The 19744-nt window shown below is 45.3% G+C and overlaps 1 protein-coding gene across 4 annotated transcripts in view; it reads left to right on the top strand.

Annotated features, from left to right (window-relative positions):
- SGCD (sarcoglycan delta) overlaps positions 1-19458 on the top strand; it is a 941570-nt gene extending 922112 nt beyond the window's left edge. For 3 of the 4 annotated variants that reach the window (XM_085617616.1, XM_085617618.1, XM_085617617.1), the window contains exons 8-9: positions 8339-8462; positions 15713-18437. In XM_085617616.1, the coding sequence (XP_085473742.1) occupies positions 8339-8462; positions 15713-15886 (298 nt within the window). In that variant the 3' untranslated portion in view covers positions 15887-18437. Of the gene's footprint in view, positions 1-8338; positions 8463-15712 lie in introns of all 4 variants that reach the window. The other variant, XM_085617619.1, reaches the window with a different exon arrangement.
- The last annotated feature ends 286 nt before the right edge of the window (positions 19459-19744 follow it).

Raw genomic sequence — 19744 nt, 5'->3', positions numbered from 1 at the left:
AACAGTAATACCAGAGGGCAGAGCACAGGAAAGGCGTCGACATAAAAGAAGTACCAAAACCGGAAATAGCTTGCCCACAAATGTTTGAGTGATTGATCAGGAGGGATGCCTTTTCTGGGTTACACTTTCGAAAAACACTGACTGTAACATTCTTTAGGTGAATTGTGTGAGTTTATAAGTATAAGGCGCATGGAGTCAACAAGAGGCACGTTGAATCAGATTCGTGTACCTGGTTCAGTCTAGTATCACAAGATCGAGCGATCCGACTTCAACATCGTGGCATATGTTTCATGGTTAGCAGGCACTGAGTACCTTTACTTCTTTGTTTTGAAAGGCAGAGTACGGGCACCTGCACATCTCAGCAGATGTTCAGTACTTTCATTGGTAGAGTACAGACACTTACTTCTGTGCACTTCTGAATTTCCAATTCAAGCACTGATTTAAACAATACAAAAATGTGCATAATGTACAACGGAATTCTCAGATGTACGGGCATTCAAGCTGTGGCATGCAAATACAGGACCAAAGGCCTTTTCTGATTGGATGAAGGAACTCAGCTTTCCTATAGAATGAGTACACCCAACTGACTAAACATTTTGTTCACCTTTTTCATTTTCAGTATTGCCCTACATTTGTACGTAAAGATACAGCTACCTACCTCCATAAAAAATTACGATCTATTTGTGGCAAAAATTTGCACCCAAATTGCATCCCGGTGCAAGAAATGGTGATTAATGCATGGAGTTATTGTTTCTGTATACATTATTACATTTTCTGCACATGTATTTTCCCCAATTCAGAGGTAGTAGTGACAAGTGTAAAGCTGTAGCAAAGGGAAATGTAAATCGCTTTTCCCTCAGAATTTGGGATAAATATTAACACAACCTCAGCATCAGCACTTCAGCACCAGCACAGCAAAGACCACCTCAGCACCCTCATAGCATCAGCGCAGCACCACCTCCTCATCAGTGCACAACCACCACTGCAGCACCAACTCAACTTTGGTGCAAAATCACCTCAGCACAGCGTAAACTCGGCATCACTCAGCACCACCTGAGCACCAGCTCAGCTCCACCTAAGCACCAGCTCTGCTCCACCAAAGCACCACCACCATGCCATCACTCAGCACCACCACATCATCACTCAACTCCAGCACAGCATCACTCAGCACCATCTCAGCATCAACACAGCACCACCTCCTCATCAGTGCACCACCACCAGTGCAGCACCACTTCAGTGCCAGTGCAGCACCACCGTAGCAGCACCAGCACAGCACCACCTCAACATCAGCAGAGCACCATGTCAGCATCAGCACCACCTCTGCATCAGTGCACCACCAGCAGTGCACTGCCACCTCAGTGGAGCACCAGTGCAGCACCACTTCAGCATCAGCACAGCACCACCTCAGCATCAGCACAGCATCGTCTCAGCACAACACCAACTCAACATCACTCAGCACCACCTGAGCTCCATCGCAGCACCATTACCTCAGCATGACTCAGCTTCACTTCAGAATGGCTCAGCACCACATCAGTATCACTCAGCATCACCTAAACACCACCTCAGCATCAGCACAGCACCATCTCAGCCACAGCACAGTACCACCTCAGCCACAGCACAGCACCACCTCCTCCTCATCAGTGCATCGCCACCAGCGCAGCACCAATTAAAACCAGCACAGCCCCACCTCAGCACCAGTGGAGCACCACCTCAGCCCCAGTGCAACACAACTTCAGCACCAGCACAGCACCACCTCAACATCAGCACAGCACCATTTCAGCCTCATTTAGCACCATCTGAGCACCAGTGCAGCACCACCACCACAGGACCACTCAGCACCACCTCAGCATCATTTAGCACCATGTCAGCATCACTTAGCACCACCTCAGTATCACTCAGCATCACCTAAGCACCTCAGCACCAGGACACCACCACCTCAGCATCACTCAGCACCACCTGAGTATCATTCAGCATCACCTGTGCATCACGTCTGCACAGCACACCACTACCTCAGCATCACTAAGCATCATCTCAGAATCTGACATCTGTTAACTCTCTCATGGTTTCCCTCTCCTACTCCTGTTGTAATTCAGGGACTATTTTCCAACCTCCACCCTCCCTTTTTTATGCCCTCCCCATAACAATAAAAACCTGTAACAAACAAGCATTAGAACAGGCAGGAAGAAGTTACCAGCACTGAAAGGACAAAAACAAATAGTAGACATTTTCGAATGTTAATTCTTTTTATAATAGGGTTGTTCAGTTATACATAATGTCTTCTTAGTAAAATATAAGGTAACAAAAATGCTTATTACACTTTTTTATGATAACTTTTCAATTTGCTGCACTGCATCCATAACGCTCTACAGCATAGTTTAAAAACAATGGTAAAGCCAATAGCTCTGACTAAACACGTATAAGGTCCCAAAGGCGAGACCTATTGGCTATGCCAATGCTTGTTTTAATTTCAGTCAAGGGAACTGGGTTAGAGCTTCTCCAGTAGCTCAAAGCATTTTTTTTCTCCTTTAAAATGTAATGATCTGCGCATACGGCCTGCAGTCGTCATTACATTGAAAGTGCAGTGAGCCCATCACTGCATTGGTGCTGAGGGGCATATCTCAGCCCTAAGAACACTGATTTAGATGGGGGTGGTCTCATTGGAAATGGGAGACTCTCCCCTTTCCAATGTTTAGATTCTCCAGTGGATTCGCTGCTTGAGGATGGCCACAGGAGGGTGACCCCCAAGCAGGAATCCACTCACCAGACCCTAGGGAGAATTTTTTGAGGGTGGGAGTAACCCCCTCACAATGGCCTAATGCTCCTTCCCTCCCCATGCCCAAATTCTTTCCGCCCCCACCAAGGCAGATTGGAGATTGCTACTTCCAATCTGCCTCCGGGGTTGGGGGAGGCACTAGACACTAGGAATAGTTTTTTTGTTTTAGCAAAATGGGTCGGGTGGACCTCCCAGGCCTTTGGCCTACCCCCACCCACCCAAATGACACCTAGCAGTCGTTCTGCATTTTCTTCCAATCTGTTCACAGCGGGGGGGCAAAAACCCCACTCGACCATCCGAGATTATGTTTGTAGGGGGAAGCAGCCCCCTTGGCAATAGGCTACTGCCCCCTCCCCTGGGCCCAAAAGTCTTTTTACCCCCTCCAGGTGCAGAAAGCCCGCTAGACACCAGGGATTTTTAAAATGCAATATGGGTGGGGTGGTCCTCCAAGGCATCGGGCCTAACCCCCATCCACCCATACAAACCCCAGCAGTCTTTCTGCCCAAATCAAGGGCAGGTAGGAGCCATTTTCCTCCAATCTGTCTCTGGTGGGTGCCAGAAAAGCCCACTAGACCACCAAGGATTATGTTTGGTGGGCGAGTGGCTAGCCTGGCAATGGGCTAAGACTCCCCCTCCGCCCATGCCAATAGTCTTTCTGAACTCAAGTGGGCAAAAAGCCAACTGACACTAGAGATTTTTTTGTGGACAAATGGGTGGGGATTGCTGTCTAAGCAGTGGGCCTAACCCCACACCTCAAATGGCCCGCAACAGTCTTTCTGTTCCCCTTCAGGGGCAAGTAAGAGGTCTTTAACTCCAATCTCCCCCGGTAGGAGAACCAGAAAGCCCACTAGACACCAGATAGTTTTTTAAATTTCTACAAGGTGTGGGGATGTTCTGCCCACCCTCCCACATACCTGGCCTAGCATCCACCTCCAATATGACACCATCATTTGTTTTATGCATATGGGTAGCAGAGATGGGATAAGTCCCAATATCATCCTACTTTGATGCTGAATGGCTGCTTTTTTGGGGCTCTGGTTAGCTGCAACCTGGGAAAGCCTATGAAACTAAGACATTTCTGAAATCTAGACATCTGGAGAAATCCAGGGTGATATGCCTTGCGTGTATCCCACAACGTTTTCTTACCCAAAATGCCCTGCAAATCATAAACTTTGCCTAAAATTGCACATTTTCCTTGTGACGTAAACTTCCGGAATCAGCAGGAATCTATAAAACTCCTACCACTCAGCGTTCCCCCACATGTCCCAATTCAAAATGCTACCCCACTTGTGGGCCTTAGCGTAGTTCCCTTGACAGGCAGAAATCAAACCAGGGTCAATGATATTCGCTCCATGAGTCCCCCTTTGACCTTGGTTTGATGCTTGCACTAAGCCTAGCCACTGAAGTAAGGTAGCATTTTTAACAGGACAGTCGGGTGTAAGCTGAGTGGTATGAAATATGTGGATTCCTGCTGATTCTGGAAGTTTACGTCACAGAAATGCAAGAAATATATGCAATTTTAGGCGAAGTTTGAGGTTTACAGGGCATTTTAGGTATGGGTATCTAGGTTTCAGAAATGTACGGGTTTTGCAGGTTTCTCTGACTGGCTGTCAATTCAAAATGTATTTTGGGGCTTTTCCTGTTGCAGGCACTAGGCCTACCCACACAAGTGAGATATCATTTTTATCAGAAGACTTGGGGGAATGCTGGGTGGATAGAAGTATGAAGCTCCCCATGGTCTAGAATTTTCCAATCACAGAAATTTGAGGAAAATGTGTTTTTTTCTTCTTCAAAGTTTGAGGTTTACAAGGGATTGGGGTCGAACAGCCAGGTGAGTTCCATGCAAGTCAACCCCATCCTGGATTCCACTAGGTGTCTAGTTTTCAAAACTGTACCGGTTTGCCTGGTTTCCCTTGGTGAAGGCTGAGCTAGCGCCCAAAATCCACCGCTACCCACTTTGCAAACAAATGGGTCATCTTTGAGTGGGAAAATGTGATGTATCCATGTTGCGTTTTGTACAGGTGCCATATTTTTCAGAAGACATGCAGGAGCATAGAATAGTAGGATATTTATTATTATGAATCAGATTTTGCTGCATTTGTGCCCTCCAAATGTAAGCCATTGAGTACGAAATGAGACATTTTGAAAAATACCCTCTAAATCATATGCTTGTATGGGCACCCACAGATTCAGAGATGTACAAATAACCACTGCTCCTAAACTTTCATATCTTGTGCCAATTTCAGCAATACATAGGTTACCTTGATACCTATTTTTAACTCTACATATTTCATCATATGAATAGGTCTATACTCATTACTCGTTACAAATTAAAACATTCTCACAAATGGCTTTTTTTTCCTACTCGTTTTCAATATTTCTTTATTCCAGCAGTTACTTTCTTTGAGAAAACCTTGAGAGATCTACACATATGGCCCCTTGCTGAATTCAGAAAGTTGTCTACTTTTCAAAAGTAAATAGTTTTCCTAGATTTTCCATGGGTTTCACACTGGTTTGCAACACAAACTGGAAGTAGGTTAAAAGCGCAAAAAATAGTTAAAATGGGCTACCTGTTTGAAAAATGACAAAACTGTGGTAAAAACAGTTTTTTTTATTCTGCTCTGAATCATCCTGAAAGCTGGAAAGATGGTGACTTCAGCACATCAAATCATTTATTGATGCCATTTTTATATTTCTAAAAACCCAGACACTTTTATCCAGAACACTTTTTTCCAATTTTTCCCTAAAACCTCCAATTGTAGCTATATTTTGGCTGTGTTCTCGGTTAACTGCAGGGGAATCCACAAACCCTAGGAACCTTTAGAATAGCAAGGATGTTGGAAAACATGACCCAAAATTGGCATGGATAGCATATTTGGACAAAATATTATGGAGGCCTAAGCATGAACTACCGCAACTAGCAAAAACAGCTTAGCTGGGTGGGACACCGCGGTTAGGGGTGGGAGAGGGGCATGGTTCTAGCAGCAAAAGGGTTAAAGCTGCCGTTATGACATGACAAAATAAACCCTATTGCCAGGCCTAAACCTTCCTTTTATATATATATCTGTTTGGGCTGCGGCAAAACACAAAGCAAAATTATTTCATATGGCAATGGCCAACCCCTTGTAAATGTATGAGGCCTCTTTCTTTAGTAATTTTTATTAGCATGGAGATTCAAGCTAACTGCCGTGTTACAGCTAGACAACCAGTCAACGGAAGCAGGTGGGGTGGGCAAGGTAGAATTCAGGTTTATGTGCCCTTCCAGTCTAGCACAAGAGTTATTTAGTTCAAGGCAACTTAGTGGCTCAGGTTCCTGCCGCAGAGCACTTGGAAAAGTCGAGTTAGGTCTCCAACAGGGAAAGTCACAACTAGTGCGGGAACGTGTGCTCTTTCACAGTGTCTGCAGGCAAATTTTACTGTTGTGTATTTCTCTATGTCCTACACAGCCTAACTCGGCTATTGACATGGTTAGGCTTGCAGGAACCTTGGTTAGGCTTGCAGGAACCTTGGTTAGGCTTACAGGAACCTTTAAGAGATCAGTGTATTTGACATAATCATTCACATTTTGAATGTTTAGGCCCCCAGAGCTTTCTTGGCCCTACATTGTGAAATGGCCAGTTGCAGTCGAATGTCTTCTGCACCATAGGTCCTAGTAGTTAAATAATGATGGTGAACTCCACCTACTGAATTTCAAAACCCAAACCATAATATTTCAAGAATAGTTGGACGTCCGAGAGGCAATGGAGCATTTGTAGATAATCATGCATGATTGGAGTAGGGTATGTACTTGCCAGTGCCTTTAGGAGAGCGCTCTAATGACTCCCCTCCCTCCCACAGATCCAGTGTGGTCATCAGCCACAGTCTTAGGCCTTCTTCTGGATGAGGTATCTAACGGAGACTGCCATGGAATTGCTTACGCTTTTTTGCAGTACTACAAGGAAGGCCAAGCCCGCTCAGCATGTGCACTGGTGGCTCTCCGGTTCTTTGTGGTTGTCAAGACAGCGCTCATGGACCACTGGATCCACTCCCTCTCTACTGCTTGGGAGCACGTGGCCCTGAACGTCTTCACTGTTTCCTTGTGCTAGATGCTCTTGTCCTGAGATGAGCATGAAGCAGATTGTCTGCTGAGCAGCTGGTCCCCCCAGCTTGGCCTTAGCTGGGAATGGAGTAGGCCACACGGCGTCTGGAAGGGTGAACAAAGTTGTGAAGGCAAGTATCTCATAACTTCAAGTAATATTTTTTATTTTGTCAACTGCATGAAGTGAAAGCAGGCAAAAAAGGACTCTGTTGAATAGTCCGAAATAGTCTCTTCTACCACTCTGGGCTGAGGTGAGGTTGCTTCTCTTCAGCAACCACATACTGTCGATTTCAGGTGAATGTTCAGTACATCACCTATTACTGTTTCCCCACTACCTCTCAGGGCTTGGAACAACCATTCATGGTGGCAGGGAAGTCTCCCTCCTTTGGCAGCAAATGTGGCCGAGTTGTGGCCTGTGAAAGACCCAGCCATCTTGGATGGAGCTTCAGCATAGTAAATAGAAGGCAAGTGACAGAAAACTTCACCTTGGGCAAAGCTCTTCATAGTAAGGACATTTCATCCACCTTTGCGAAGCTGCTCAGCTTAATGGGATCGGTTAAAGCCTTGCCCGCCCCTTGTCTCTTCGGGTCCTCTGAGAAGCAGGCGCATGCAAGCCCCTCAGAGCGAGCAGTCATCCTAAGTGTCTGATGCTGGCCCCAGCGTCCACCATGTTTCTGGAAGCCGGGAGGAAGCCCATCAGCCCATCAACGGTGTTGCGTTTTTTAAACGTTTGAGCCGGAGCCGTCTGTTCGAAGCCAAGTTTCCAAGCTTTTCCCGAGTTTGCTTCCGGGCATGTGGTCTGCAATGGAACCTGCGGGCTTGAAAGTCAGACAGCGAGAGAAGAGCTCCTGCAGCAAGAAGAATTTGCTTCATGGGTGCGGGGAAATAGGGGACAAAGAGTTTGTAAGGAAGTGTTTTAACCAGGGTGAGAGGTGGTCTTGACAGAAAGACACATAAACACTACACACACAGGTGTGCCTACATGCCACACACATACACTCTCAGCAGCCCTCCTCTGATGTCCGACAACTCTCCATTCGCCCCTGTGGCTGCCACAGGTGGCCATTTTCAGTCTTCTGGAGGCCCATGTGTCCTCGACAGCTTCTACATAACAACCAGAGGTATGTATTTTTTATCTATTTAAACACGGTGGAATCCAGTGGCCTGCGAACAGTACAGAGAATCTACCAATGAGAGCCACTCTCCACTGTTTGGGAATGAATCTGCCAGTGGGGGAAGAAAGACTCGAAAGTCTACCGCCTCCTCCGGTGTAAACCCAATCAGCAGGTATCACAGGGCATGGCAGGTTCATTGCGATGTCATCATTCACTATTGTACTTTTTCTGTCCATCGTTACTGCCAAAACTATGCAAATATTGGGAGTCCTGACACCCCAATTGGTATATAAGTCTAATGTGTAGCAAAATGGTGTATGTGCTCTTCTGGTGTGTGGTTGTTGACCCTGCCTGGTTCTCTCTTTCCGACAGGCTGGAGTCACCCACTCGGTCATTGACATTGGAGGCTCCTAAAGGGATTGAAATTGACGCTGAGGCAGGGGACCTGCTGGCAACATGTAGGACAGACCTCCGCCTGGAATCCAAAGATGGCGAGGTAAGTCCAAGGATGATCTGTTGGGGTAGTTGAAGATTTGTTGCATCAGTGGTAAAAAGCGGCGTTTGTGGGGTCTGCAGAGTTGGGTTGATATATCCTTGGAAAACAGTGTGTTCAACATGAGCTTGAGAAATCTTGGTGTTGGAACCTTGGAAAACATGTGATAGTGCAACAAAATGTATATAGAAACATTGTTGTATAGTGCCTTTGGGGAGCATTGTGTTGGTAAGACCATCAGACACATTGTGTTGTTGGAACCTGGCGAAAAAGTATTGTGTGAGGGACTTTAGTGAAAATATATTTAACTAGCAAAAGTAACATGTTGGGGGATCTGGAGAAAAACATTCCACTGGTGGAGCTTGAGATAACACAGCACCCGATCTGCCATAGTCAGGCGTGCATGCAGCCTACTCTGGTGGCTTAGTGGATTAATGTGTTCACTTTAGGTGCCTGTGTTTGACCTCATGGTCACAGGTGAAAATCCTGGTGGATCTACTCAGCCTTTCATCCTTCTGAGATCGATAAAATGAGTTGGGTAGCAATAAACATATGTTATTCAGTGCCAAGATACACTTCTGAGTGAATGTGTATTTTACAGATACACACGTTATGGTGTAATGGGTTAACTTACGGGTGATCTAAGGGCTGCAAGTGACCATATGAACGAGGCTGGGCTCCCACCTGAATAAACAACATCTGGTGCTCAACCTTTGGGAGTTCATCCCACATCTGGACCCCAAAATGCGGAGCGTTACCAGGCAAGTCCCCAGTTGCTCAGGCTTACACTGCCATGGCAACAAAGGGGCACCATCACCTTCTTTCCAGGATCCTACTGTTAGCTGTAGTGAAGCATCTAGGAGCACTGTGTTGGTGAGGCCTTCAGGCCCATTGTGTTGGTGGAACCTGGCGAAACAATATTGCATTGGAGGGTTTTGTTGAAATACTGTTTGACTAGCAAAGTATGGAGCTGGGGGATTTTGGAGAAAAACACTGCGTTGGTGGAGCCAGAGGAAGCATTCTTGCGGTGGGTCACAAGAAAAGATTGTCCTAGAGGTGCATGGATGTAACAATGTGTTGTGATACTTTGCACAGGTTGTGTTTCAGAAACTGGTGAAGTTGTTTTGTTGGAGCTTAGAAAGCATGGTGAGTATGTCTTTTCTATAGCTCAGCTGTTCCGTGCATCTGGGCGCTAATTTCACAAGACCTAGAAAAGCAATAAAGATCTTGACTTTTTTAATCCACCAATAATATTAGCAGCAAATAGGCCTTAGCAATAGTGACGGATTTTTTAAAGAAATGTCACAGGAAAAATACATAGGCAAAGAACTATCATTCAGAAAGCCAATTCATTTGGCTTTTATATAATTAATGATTAATGATTTTCTCAAGGGTCTTTGACACACACAAAACGTACAGTGCAGCAGCAGCTGCACAAGATCACTTACAAGCAGAGAACAGTCAGAGAGCGGGCAGCAGTGCATGCTGTGCTCGAGCACAAGAGGCGCAGCATGAGCAGCGACTGTGCAAAATGATGTAGACACAGAGGACCAAAGGAGCACTGGTGGGGTGAGGTGGGGGGGTGAGACAGAGGACCAAAGGAGCACTGGTGGGGTGAGGGGGGGTGAGACAGAGGACCAAAGGAGCACTGGTGGGGTGAGGGGGGGGGGAGACAGAGGACCAAAGGAGCACTGGTGGGGTGAGGGGGGGGGGGGGGAGACAGAGGACCAAAGGAGCACTGGTGGGGTGAGGGGGGGGTGAGACAGAGGACCAAAGGAGCACTGGTGGGGTGAGGGGGGGAGACAGAGGACCAAAGGAGCACTGGTGGGGTGAGGGGGGGAGGTGCAGTTGCTCGAGTGCCCACCAAACCTCCTTCCACGCCAGGGCTCCACCGCCAGAGCATCTTCCGTCTGGCTGTGACCCATGCTGTAGGGACCGCTGTCAATCATCGCCAAAGAAGGCCAGCTCCTGCTTTCACCTTGCTGGCTCCCGTCCGAATTGGTTATATACATCCATCATTTTCAGTCACCATTGGTTCCGGCCTCTCCCTGGTGTCGGGAGTACATTTGCTCTTCTATTCACTCTATTGTCAGAACCACTCACCAGCCCTAGGTCTGCAGACATGTCGAGCTCAGCGCCCCGCCCTGAGTTTAACCCTCAGTGGACGGTGTCTGTGCTGGTAGAAGCCCCCTCTTGAGGAGGGCAGAGTTCCTGCTGCAGACGCTGGCTTGGTTCAGTTTCCTGCAACCCTTGCATCAAATGAACTAGGGTCGAGCTGTGCTAATCTAAGGGTGTGTCCCTTACGAGTGGCCTCGGGTGGCCCCATTGAGGGTGCTTACCTTCTGCCTGGAGCTTGTCCTCAGCTCGGGGCCCCATTCTCGGCTGCAGCCACTATGGCTATGTGGTGTTGGGCCTCCGGCCCATATGGGAGGGAATGATGGACACAGACACCGGCTTGTATAGTATAGTAACTGGCCTCGAGCACGTGCACCCGGGCCCTTTTATTGACGGGGCCACGTCACTCGTGGCACCCGTGATAGATGGGTGTAGGGGTGTAAGGTGTCCAGCCCTCGAGTGAGTGGCTGGGGTTACAGCTTCCTGCGGAACACTAGAATGTGTCCCGCAGGACATTACAGGCTAGCTCCTGGTTTCACGTGATCGCCGGGCATCAGAAGAGCAATCCAGGGCCTCCTCCCTAGGGATAGTGGGCTTTCTGAGATGGGCATGTGCGCTTTGTAACCCCCTCTTACAGCGCTTCTTCTAACACCTTTTTGTAAAGACAGGTGTGTGTGAATAACGGGATGAAATACTATGTATATGTCCCTGGCAAAACAAGCAAGGCACAGGCATGTCGTAAAAAATGGTATTGGAAATGCAAGTGTGCCCATTACGTCGGTGTGCACAATAAATTAAAAAATCGCATGTGGGGAAAAACCTCCCGGCCATAGTGAATTTTTCAGCTTCATTGCAGAAGTGCCAAAAAACGTACATCCTCTGCATTCAATCATGCATCTCCACTAAAAATAAAGTGCCACTGCGCTTGCAAATTGTATTTTGCTTGCTTAGTTTCTGAGCAGTTCTCTCACCAATATGTAATAAACACAGGTGCAAAAACGGTGTGCTTCACGTATAAACAGCAGGAAATTACAAACATCTGCACCGATCACAGACAAGCACCAGTCAACAATCCATGTATTGATTGATGAAAAGACAGGTATAAACATAGGCACCGTGAGCTTTTGCCGGTGTGTTCTTCTTTATAAGTACCAATGCGTCCTGTCAATATATTGCAATCTTACAGTCCTCCACAAACAACATGAGATCGCACATGCCCCAAGCCCTGCCTAATTGTAACTTCCCTTTGACAATGTTTTGGGAGTTTGGTGATGACCCATATTCAGAGAACAGAAGTTATTTTGCACCACGATGAGGTGTATTATGCCATTTAACGGCTGCATTCATAGGCTGTCACTCCTGCTGGCAGAAACCTGTAGATGGAATATGAAGAACCCAGTTCAGGATCCTTCTGGTTTATAATCATGATACATGAGAAAGCCATAAATAAAGTGTTTAGTGTTCAGCTTCACAATTCTTTAGTTTTCAGTGTGGCCCTATAGTTCTAACTTGGCATCAGAAAACAGCAGCAAAATATATACATATAGACTTTAATTAAATCAAGGCCCAGGATGTCTGGTGTGGGAAGTGCTTGGAAGAGCTAGAGGTTGTTTCCTCTGGTATAGGTAGGAGAGCCCCATAATGAAGCATGCACACTGGCTGTATGATGTACCACCTGTGTGACTCAGAGCACACATGCTGCTGCACATCACCCCAACATAGGGTGTCACACTTCAAGAGGTTAATTTAACATGTAAGGTCATTACACATTGATTTGTTGGGAGCAGTACTAAATGTGTAAAAGAATGGGTGCCGGCGCCCAAACCTTTGCTCAGAAGCCTGCATTATGTACAATTAATTTTAACACAAAACACCAAGGCTGTATAGTTTTAAATCCACCTTTTATGTCACTCTTGCAGGGTTCTGCTTTCTTTTTTTGTGACAGTTTTTCTGTCCTTCTCTACCTCCATCTTTCCTATTTTTGTGTATTTCCTCTCTTGCTCTCGGTAAACCTCTTATGCAGAAAAATAAGTGCTGGTGGCCCCAACCGGCTCAAATTAAGCACAGGTTTGGAGGCTGAGAAAGAACCTACTTATTTGGAGCAGCAGGTTCATTTCACAGTGTCAATTTGTGTCAACACAAAGGTTCCTCAGGTTTTACAATAAAAAAGACAGCTGTAAGTTGTGAAAAGCAATTAAGACTTCACTCTCTGCCCCCTCAAGACTGAGTTTGTGTGTTATAGGTTGTTTTTGATAATTTATTTACACAGAGACATTCTGATGGAGAAAGCTCTCTCTATAAATTATAGTTGGATTAACATAGCGCTTACTACCCCTGACAAGGCATTGATGCGCTTTACGGCGAGTAGCATGCTACTCCAGAACCCAAGGTTAGTGGTTAATCTAGTGGTTATTGTTGGTTATTGTGATTAGTCGTGCGCTTCCAAGAAAAAATGTGATGCATTTACTCAGTTAATCTGTGATATTTTAATAGCAGGTAGGTGTGATCATTAGTGGGGGCAATGTGCTTTCAGGTGAATGACTGGTGAGTTAGGTAGGTTGGCAGAGATTAGGCAATGATGGATTACAGGGATAGGGTTTTAAAGAGGAGAGGTTGTGATTTATGAAATGAGGCATCAGTCAATTGCAGAATTACAATAGGCAGGTAGGCAGGCATGAGACTGACAGGAGGCTATACTCAGAAACAGAGAGCATGCAGAGGATGGAAGGTAAGAAGAGGGTCAGCTTAAACATGTGATTCAGAGTGAACACATCATTTAAATATCAAGAGCCCTCACCTACCGTGTGCCAATCCTGAGACAGCTTTTTTTTTAAAATAGTCAGGAGTATCCCAACCTTGGCACATGGTCCGTACGCTGCACAAGGGGAGTTGGCACAGAAAAAAAAGAAAAGTCCCAATTAAAGCTCTTCCCTCACTATTCTGTGAATTAATTGTTTTTTCCCTCACTCACTAAAAATGAGCTAATTGGCACTGGCTGATATTGTCTTACCAATGTTCAGTCAGATTTATACCCTGTTTTGTCACATAATCCCATCCAAGTATGTTGTGCATGTTTCCATATGTGGCTATTGTAGTATATGCATCGTGCGTTTAAGTGAAGCAAAGTGATAGAGGCCTGTGGGTTCTATTTTTTGTATCTCAAGATTCACAAGGGAGGAGACCTTATCAGTGAAGTAAGACCAAAGGAGACATAGCTCCTAACATACATTTAATTTGGTCCTTCCCTGGGCACTCCCAATCTGTAGATGTGGGGTTGAAGGTGTCAGCAGTCTGTTGTTCAGAGGGAGAAGGGCCTTTTGTCTCTTTCATTATCACTGTCATTGTGGCTGTTCACTGCCAGGTGCGGATAACTCACACCTAACTGTCACATTCTAGCCATACATTTTGGAAACATGCTCCAAAATGCACCACTGGTCCCCCCTACTAGGCCAGCCCACCGTCACACTAGATGGATTTGGCTCATTTGTTACTCTTGCACTTTAAGTAGTACTTTGTTATTTTACACCCCACGTGCCTTTAGTGATGTGAAGTTGATGGCCAGCGTAGTAGTGAGATGCTGCTGGTCGGCGGGTTTACAAACTTTGCCACAGTTGTTTTAATCAAGTTCAAGACAATAATTACAATTTCATTAGGCAGGTTATAGGATGCCAGGAAACGAATACAAATGCAAAAACAACAGTTGATGGACAGAATGCAGAACAATGTCATACATTCACCCCAGTACAGAGATCTGGGCCTAAATCCATCGTTTTTTTGCTCACCATGCCATTCCAGTTTGAACCCAGCCATATGCAAATCAGTCTTGACCCTGTGCCCCATGGGAACAGTCCAGCCCGAACTGCCAAGCCAAGGAATAGGAATACATTTATTGTTTAGTTAATAAAAACCGTAACAATATAACATTTGTTAACAGTGCATAATACTAATAAAATCAGTTAAAAAAGTATTATAAAACAGGTATTTTTTTCATTAAGTTTTGAGCCGTTTCCTTGTACAAATAGCCAATATGTCAATAAATTAGGCTAGTACCTGAAATTAGTTCTGGAGTGCCGTCGTGCTAATAACTTAATGTTAAAACATACACGTTTGCAATTTGATTATAAATAATGTAAATTATGTGCAAAAATATAAGTTTAAAAGAGCATTTGTGTACAACAACAGAGGGGTGAGCAGGCAAGTTCAAGCCAGGTCCTCCCTGGACTGGAAACAAGCATCCTAGGACCGGTTTCGGGGTTTCACCCCTCTTCGGCCAGGATAGCTTGATTCCAGTGGCATGGAGAGCACGGGACCCACGTCTTGGCATACCCTTCCCACTCGGGGTGACAAATGCAAAAACAACAGTTGATGGACAGAATGCAAAATAATGTCATACATTCACCCCAGTACAGAGATCTGGGCCTAAATCCATCGTTTTTTTGCTCACCATGCCGTTCCAGTTTGAACCCAGCCATATGCAAATCAGTCTTGACCCTGTGCCTCATGGGTACAGCCCAGCCCGAACTGCCAAGCCAGGTCCTCCCTGGACTGGAAACAAGCATCCTAGGACCGGTTTCGGGGTTTCACCCCTCTTCAGCCAGGATAGCTTGATTCCAGTGGCATGGAGAGCACAGGACCCACGTCTGAGCATACCCTTCCCAATCGCATCCCTGAACTATGTATTTTACAGAATCTTTATCCTAAGGTCACGAGTGTCTAACAACCCCAGTATTTGAGTCACCGTTTCATTTTTATTGATCTATGAGCTGCCTTCTTTTAAACGCAGAGTAGCAAACCAATATTTATAGATGTTGTATTTCGCCAAGATCTTTATATGACGTGGTAAAAAATGTCTGTGTAGTTATGCAAATTTAGCATTTCTGTATTGCTATGTGTTTAATTAACTGATGTAAAAATGATGTATTAATTCTTATGATCATTAAATGCTTGAGGCCAATGGTGATAAAATGGTGCATCTTTTTGGAGACCTGTTCTTAAAATATCAATGGAATACAGATACTGATGCATGGTCCTGTGAGTGTGATCCTGTGTGCTGAGGCAGGATGGCGTATGTAGGGGAAAGGATACACTGTGCTTTTTCCAGAGCTGAGTACATGTTACCTTTCCTCTCTTTCCACTAGATCACATTGGATGCTGCAAACGTCAAGCTTCCTCGTCTGCCGCGAGGCTCGTACAGCTCCACCGGAGCCAGACAGAAGGTCTACGAGATTTGCGTCTGCAGCAACGGAAGACTTTTCCTGTCCCAGGCGGGCAGTGGCTCCACCTGCCAGATAAACTCAGGTGTCTGCTCCTGAGGGACTGAGAAGGGCCCGGGCGGAGTGCAGATACGCCTTGGCCCCGCCAAGCAGCACTTGAGACTCTTTTACTAAGACACGGAAAGCCTATCAAAGACATTTGGTGTGTGAGTGTGTAAAGGTGTGCGTGAATATACATTTACCTATATAGATATATATCTCAAAATATATATATCCTCTGTAAAATGACGTTTCAGTACAAGGATTCCCAGGGTGACCCAGAGGCATTTCCCATTAGCCAGAGACAGACCCTGCAAGGTACCATTCTAGCCTTCCCTGCTCGGCTCCTGACACATCATCCTAGAACTCAAGACGATTTTGTGTTGCGCTTGGTAAAAGTTGAGAATGCGGGGCGCAGAGTTGTTTGAGGGTCACATTGTTTTGATGGGCCAAATAAAGGAGTTGGATTTTGGGGCGGGGAGTGCCATAAGGCGGGCACATTGCAATCCCCTGGCTCAGCTTGGGCCTCTACCAAAGTGGTGCTCCCTTGCCTTAGATGGTTCACTGCTAACGACAAGCGTCTGCCACTTCAGACCTCAGTCTCTTTGGCCGTGTTAATATCATGTGAAAAGATTTCCAATGTGAGATGTAAACTTGGGGCTTTAACTGCTATGCGCTGGGTTGAACTTGGCATTGTCTAGGTCAATACTTGTAGACCTGGAAGTTCCAAAACCTGTGCTCGTGACTTGCCTACTGAGTGGGATGACTTTGGTCGCGTGCAGGTGCCACTCCAGTAGACAGGGAGACGCTTCTGATGCCACTGAAAAGATGAGGTGGTACCATAACTGATACTGGTGCCTGTAGACTCTGGAGTCAGACCTTGTGCTGTATTTTGGATTCAGGAAGCCCTTGAGTCTCTGAGCACATAGGAACATACCTGGGATCAGTAGCTCCAGTTGTGACTCTGGCTGCCTAGCAAGCAGAAATCATCTGGTAATGCATTGTTGCTGTCATCAATCCAGTTGAGATAGGCTGTGGCTGGAGGACTCCACTGCTGTTGAAGGACTGAAAACTTCCGATTGTACGCTCCATCTGTCTACCTCTCGCCTGAGAATTATTGACTACTTAATTGTCCAGGGCCAGGCACTTCATGAGTCAACCAACATTGCCTTCTTCAGGCTCTCAGTCAATATGATATAATTAAAAGCTGTAGCAGACAGTCAGCTACTGACAAAGATGGCATCATAATGATTTACCTTTGCCCTCCCTCTCATCTCTTTTCTTCTTTCGCCCAGTCTCTTCATGTATAATGCCTCTCTCTGCGTTCTTTTCCCTTCTCTGCTTTCTCATCGAGCTCACGGCTCCTCTAACAATTTCACCCCTCCAACCTATTCTTCGATGTCTTTGTTCCCTCTTAATAACCCTCTTTAATCCTTTGGTCCCCTTTAGTGTTCAAAGGGTCACCCCAGGGTTTGTTTGTATTGTGACACTGGACTGAACCATCTCTGTTCAAAGAGGGGGGATTCTGCCTATGCCTTAAGTCGATGCACTCTGCAAGGAAAAGCACATCCCATGTTTATTGTTCTTACAATGCTTTATTCGCTTTCTTTTGCTTTGCAAATAAGGGGTGTTCAATGTGAGGTTGGGTTGCTGGATGTATATCATAGGGTTGGATAGGATGAGCATTCAGGCCTTGGTTATGAATTATGGCTTGTGATGTTGGTTGGGGTGGTTGGTATCGTGGGGAATTGATTGTTAGATAAGGCAAGAATGAGTGCTGGGTGTGGGGGTTTTGAGGTTCCTCAAAATTCTCTTCTGAGGGATATTTGTATGCATTTGTGAAGTGAAGATGAGTTTGTACTCTGATTTGAAAGTTAATTTATTATTTACTTCACATCATGTACTGTGCAAAGAACATTACTCTCTCCTTAAATGTTAAGTGGTGAGACCTCCTGGTTTTTAATACCTCATGTGACCGGGGTGGTTATTCTCAAATTGTGGCATGTCCTGTCCGCGGTAGGTATAAACGTTATTCTGGATCTTCACGCTCACACGCATACATCTAGCTGTGAGATTACTGCTGTTCGCCTCTCTCGTTCATACAGCTCAGCGCATGGCAGGGGTTTCGCCAGGGTTTCGCTGACTCTTCTGTTCGGCTGCCATTCGCCTGCTTCATCTTCTCCACTGCAATAGGTTCTCAGTGTTATTCTCCCTTCTGTGAAGTGATCCCCTCCAAACAGCTAGATGCTGAAGAAGCAGTACATTCACATGCACCTGGCCGTCAGTATCCACAGGGTTTTATACAATGTAAAAAGTAGAAATTCATCAGAGCATTTATCCAGAACCTGAAATCTCACTGTCCCGAAGGTTGACCTGCTTGTTGATGCCGAAGCCGCCCTCCATCAGTCTCCGTCAGTCTCCATGTGCCGCAGCCACTGGCTGTCTGAGTGCCAAGGCTTCATTGTTTCTTTTGAGCCTCACTTCTTATTAGATCCCATGCCTTCTGACATAGTTCTGAAAAAAAGAAGGAATAGTGAACACCATGTCACCAACCTTTATTTTTATCAATCAATACAACAATATGTTTGTGCAATAAAAAAACTGCATTGTGAAAAAGTGAAGGTGTCCTGTGCACTAATGTGAACACACAGTGAATAGCTTGATGGTAAACACATATATTAGAAATGTGTTCTACTGCCAAACAATGCCCAGCCCTAAACAAACATACGTGATCGAAACATGCTAAGAATGAATCATTTGTCCAATATGCCAGTGTTCATAGTTGTAGTGGCTGGGACAGTCTAACCTGTTTTTACCCACTCACAGTTCTATCAGGAGGATGAAAATATAATGCAAGATCACAATGTAATAGAGAACCAGGGACCACAATCTAATGTTTGATTTTACAAACATAACATTTTATTAATTGATAAAAAGCAACGTTGGACCACATGCTGTTCGCCAGTGTTTTCTTTCTTTCTTCAAAATTGCAATGAATTTATGAGGAATATTCATTCTAACTATTTGACTGGTATGATTGATTACACACAAGGTTTCAAATAATTATCTTAGTGGAACATTGCCATTGACACTACTCAAAGCCTAGGTCCTATAAAGGTCCTCATAGCAGCTCTGGTTTTTTTCAGTACACCTGACATAACTTTCAGCCTTTTGACCTGCCCACTGGACTTTAATAAATGTAATGAATGTAGAATCCATTGAGCTAAAATAGAGAAGCTTTGAAAGCAATTCATGCCAATGCCCCCACTACATAAAACAGCCATCGGCAATAGGACCTGAGATGGTGCACTGCCAACTTGCAAAGTATTGCCAGGGAACAGACCAGTCCAGGTGTGGGAATTCTTCCCCATGGGAGGATGTGGAAGTGCCACAGCCGGCGTGCCAACAAAGCAGAGTCAGATTTCACAAACATAGAGTTTGTGATTTTTGAACTGGCACAGTTGATGGGCCACGACAGATTACATATACCTTCTGTCAAATTCTATGTCGGCCCTGATAAACCATATCCCATGGTTATTTTGTTTATATGTCTTTCTAAACTGACACTGCCCATTGCAAGGAATTTACAGTTTAGAATCTAGAAGAAGGGTACACATATACGATCCAACCCTTTATTTATGTGGAAGTCTTCCTGATTCTTTTTATACCGGATTTCATGCGTTTTACTTACTTCCTCGTAATTACATTTGTATTACTATTCTTCATAGTTCTCTAAAACACACCAGGCTGTAGGTCTTAAATCGTGGAGAGTTAGCCTCCAGAATGTTTAGGATCTACCTGAAAAATACCCACTTTTAAGTCTTTTTACGAACACCCAGTAAGAGAGGAGGGTGCGAAAGAAATAACAGAATGTGTCAAATATTCAAAGAAAATAGTGGAAGGAACAGCAAACCAAAC

Source organism: Triturus cristatus, chromosome 7, assembly GCF_964204655.1.
Source record: "Triturus cristatus chromosome 7, aTriCri1.1, whole genome shotgun sequence".
Classification (NCBI taxonomy): Eukaryota; Metazoa; Chordata; class Amphibia; order Caudata; family Salamandridae; genus Triturus; species Triturus cristatus.
This window is presented reverse-complemented; position numbering and strand designations above follow the sequence as displayed.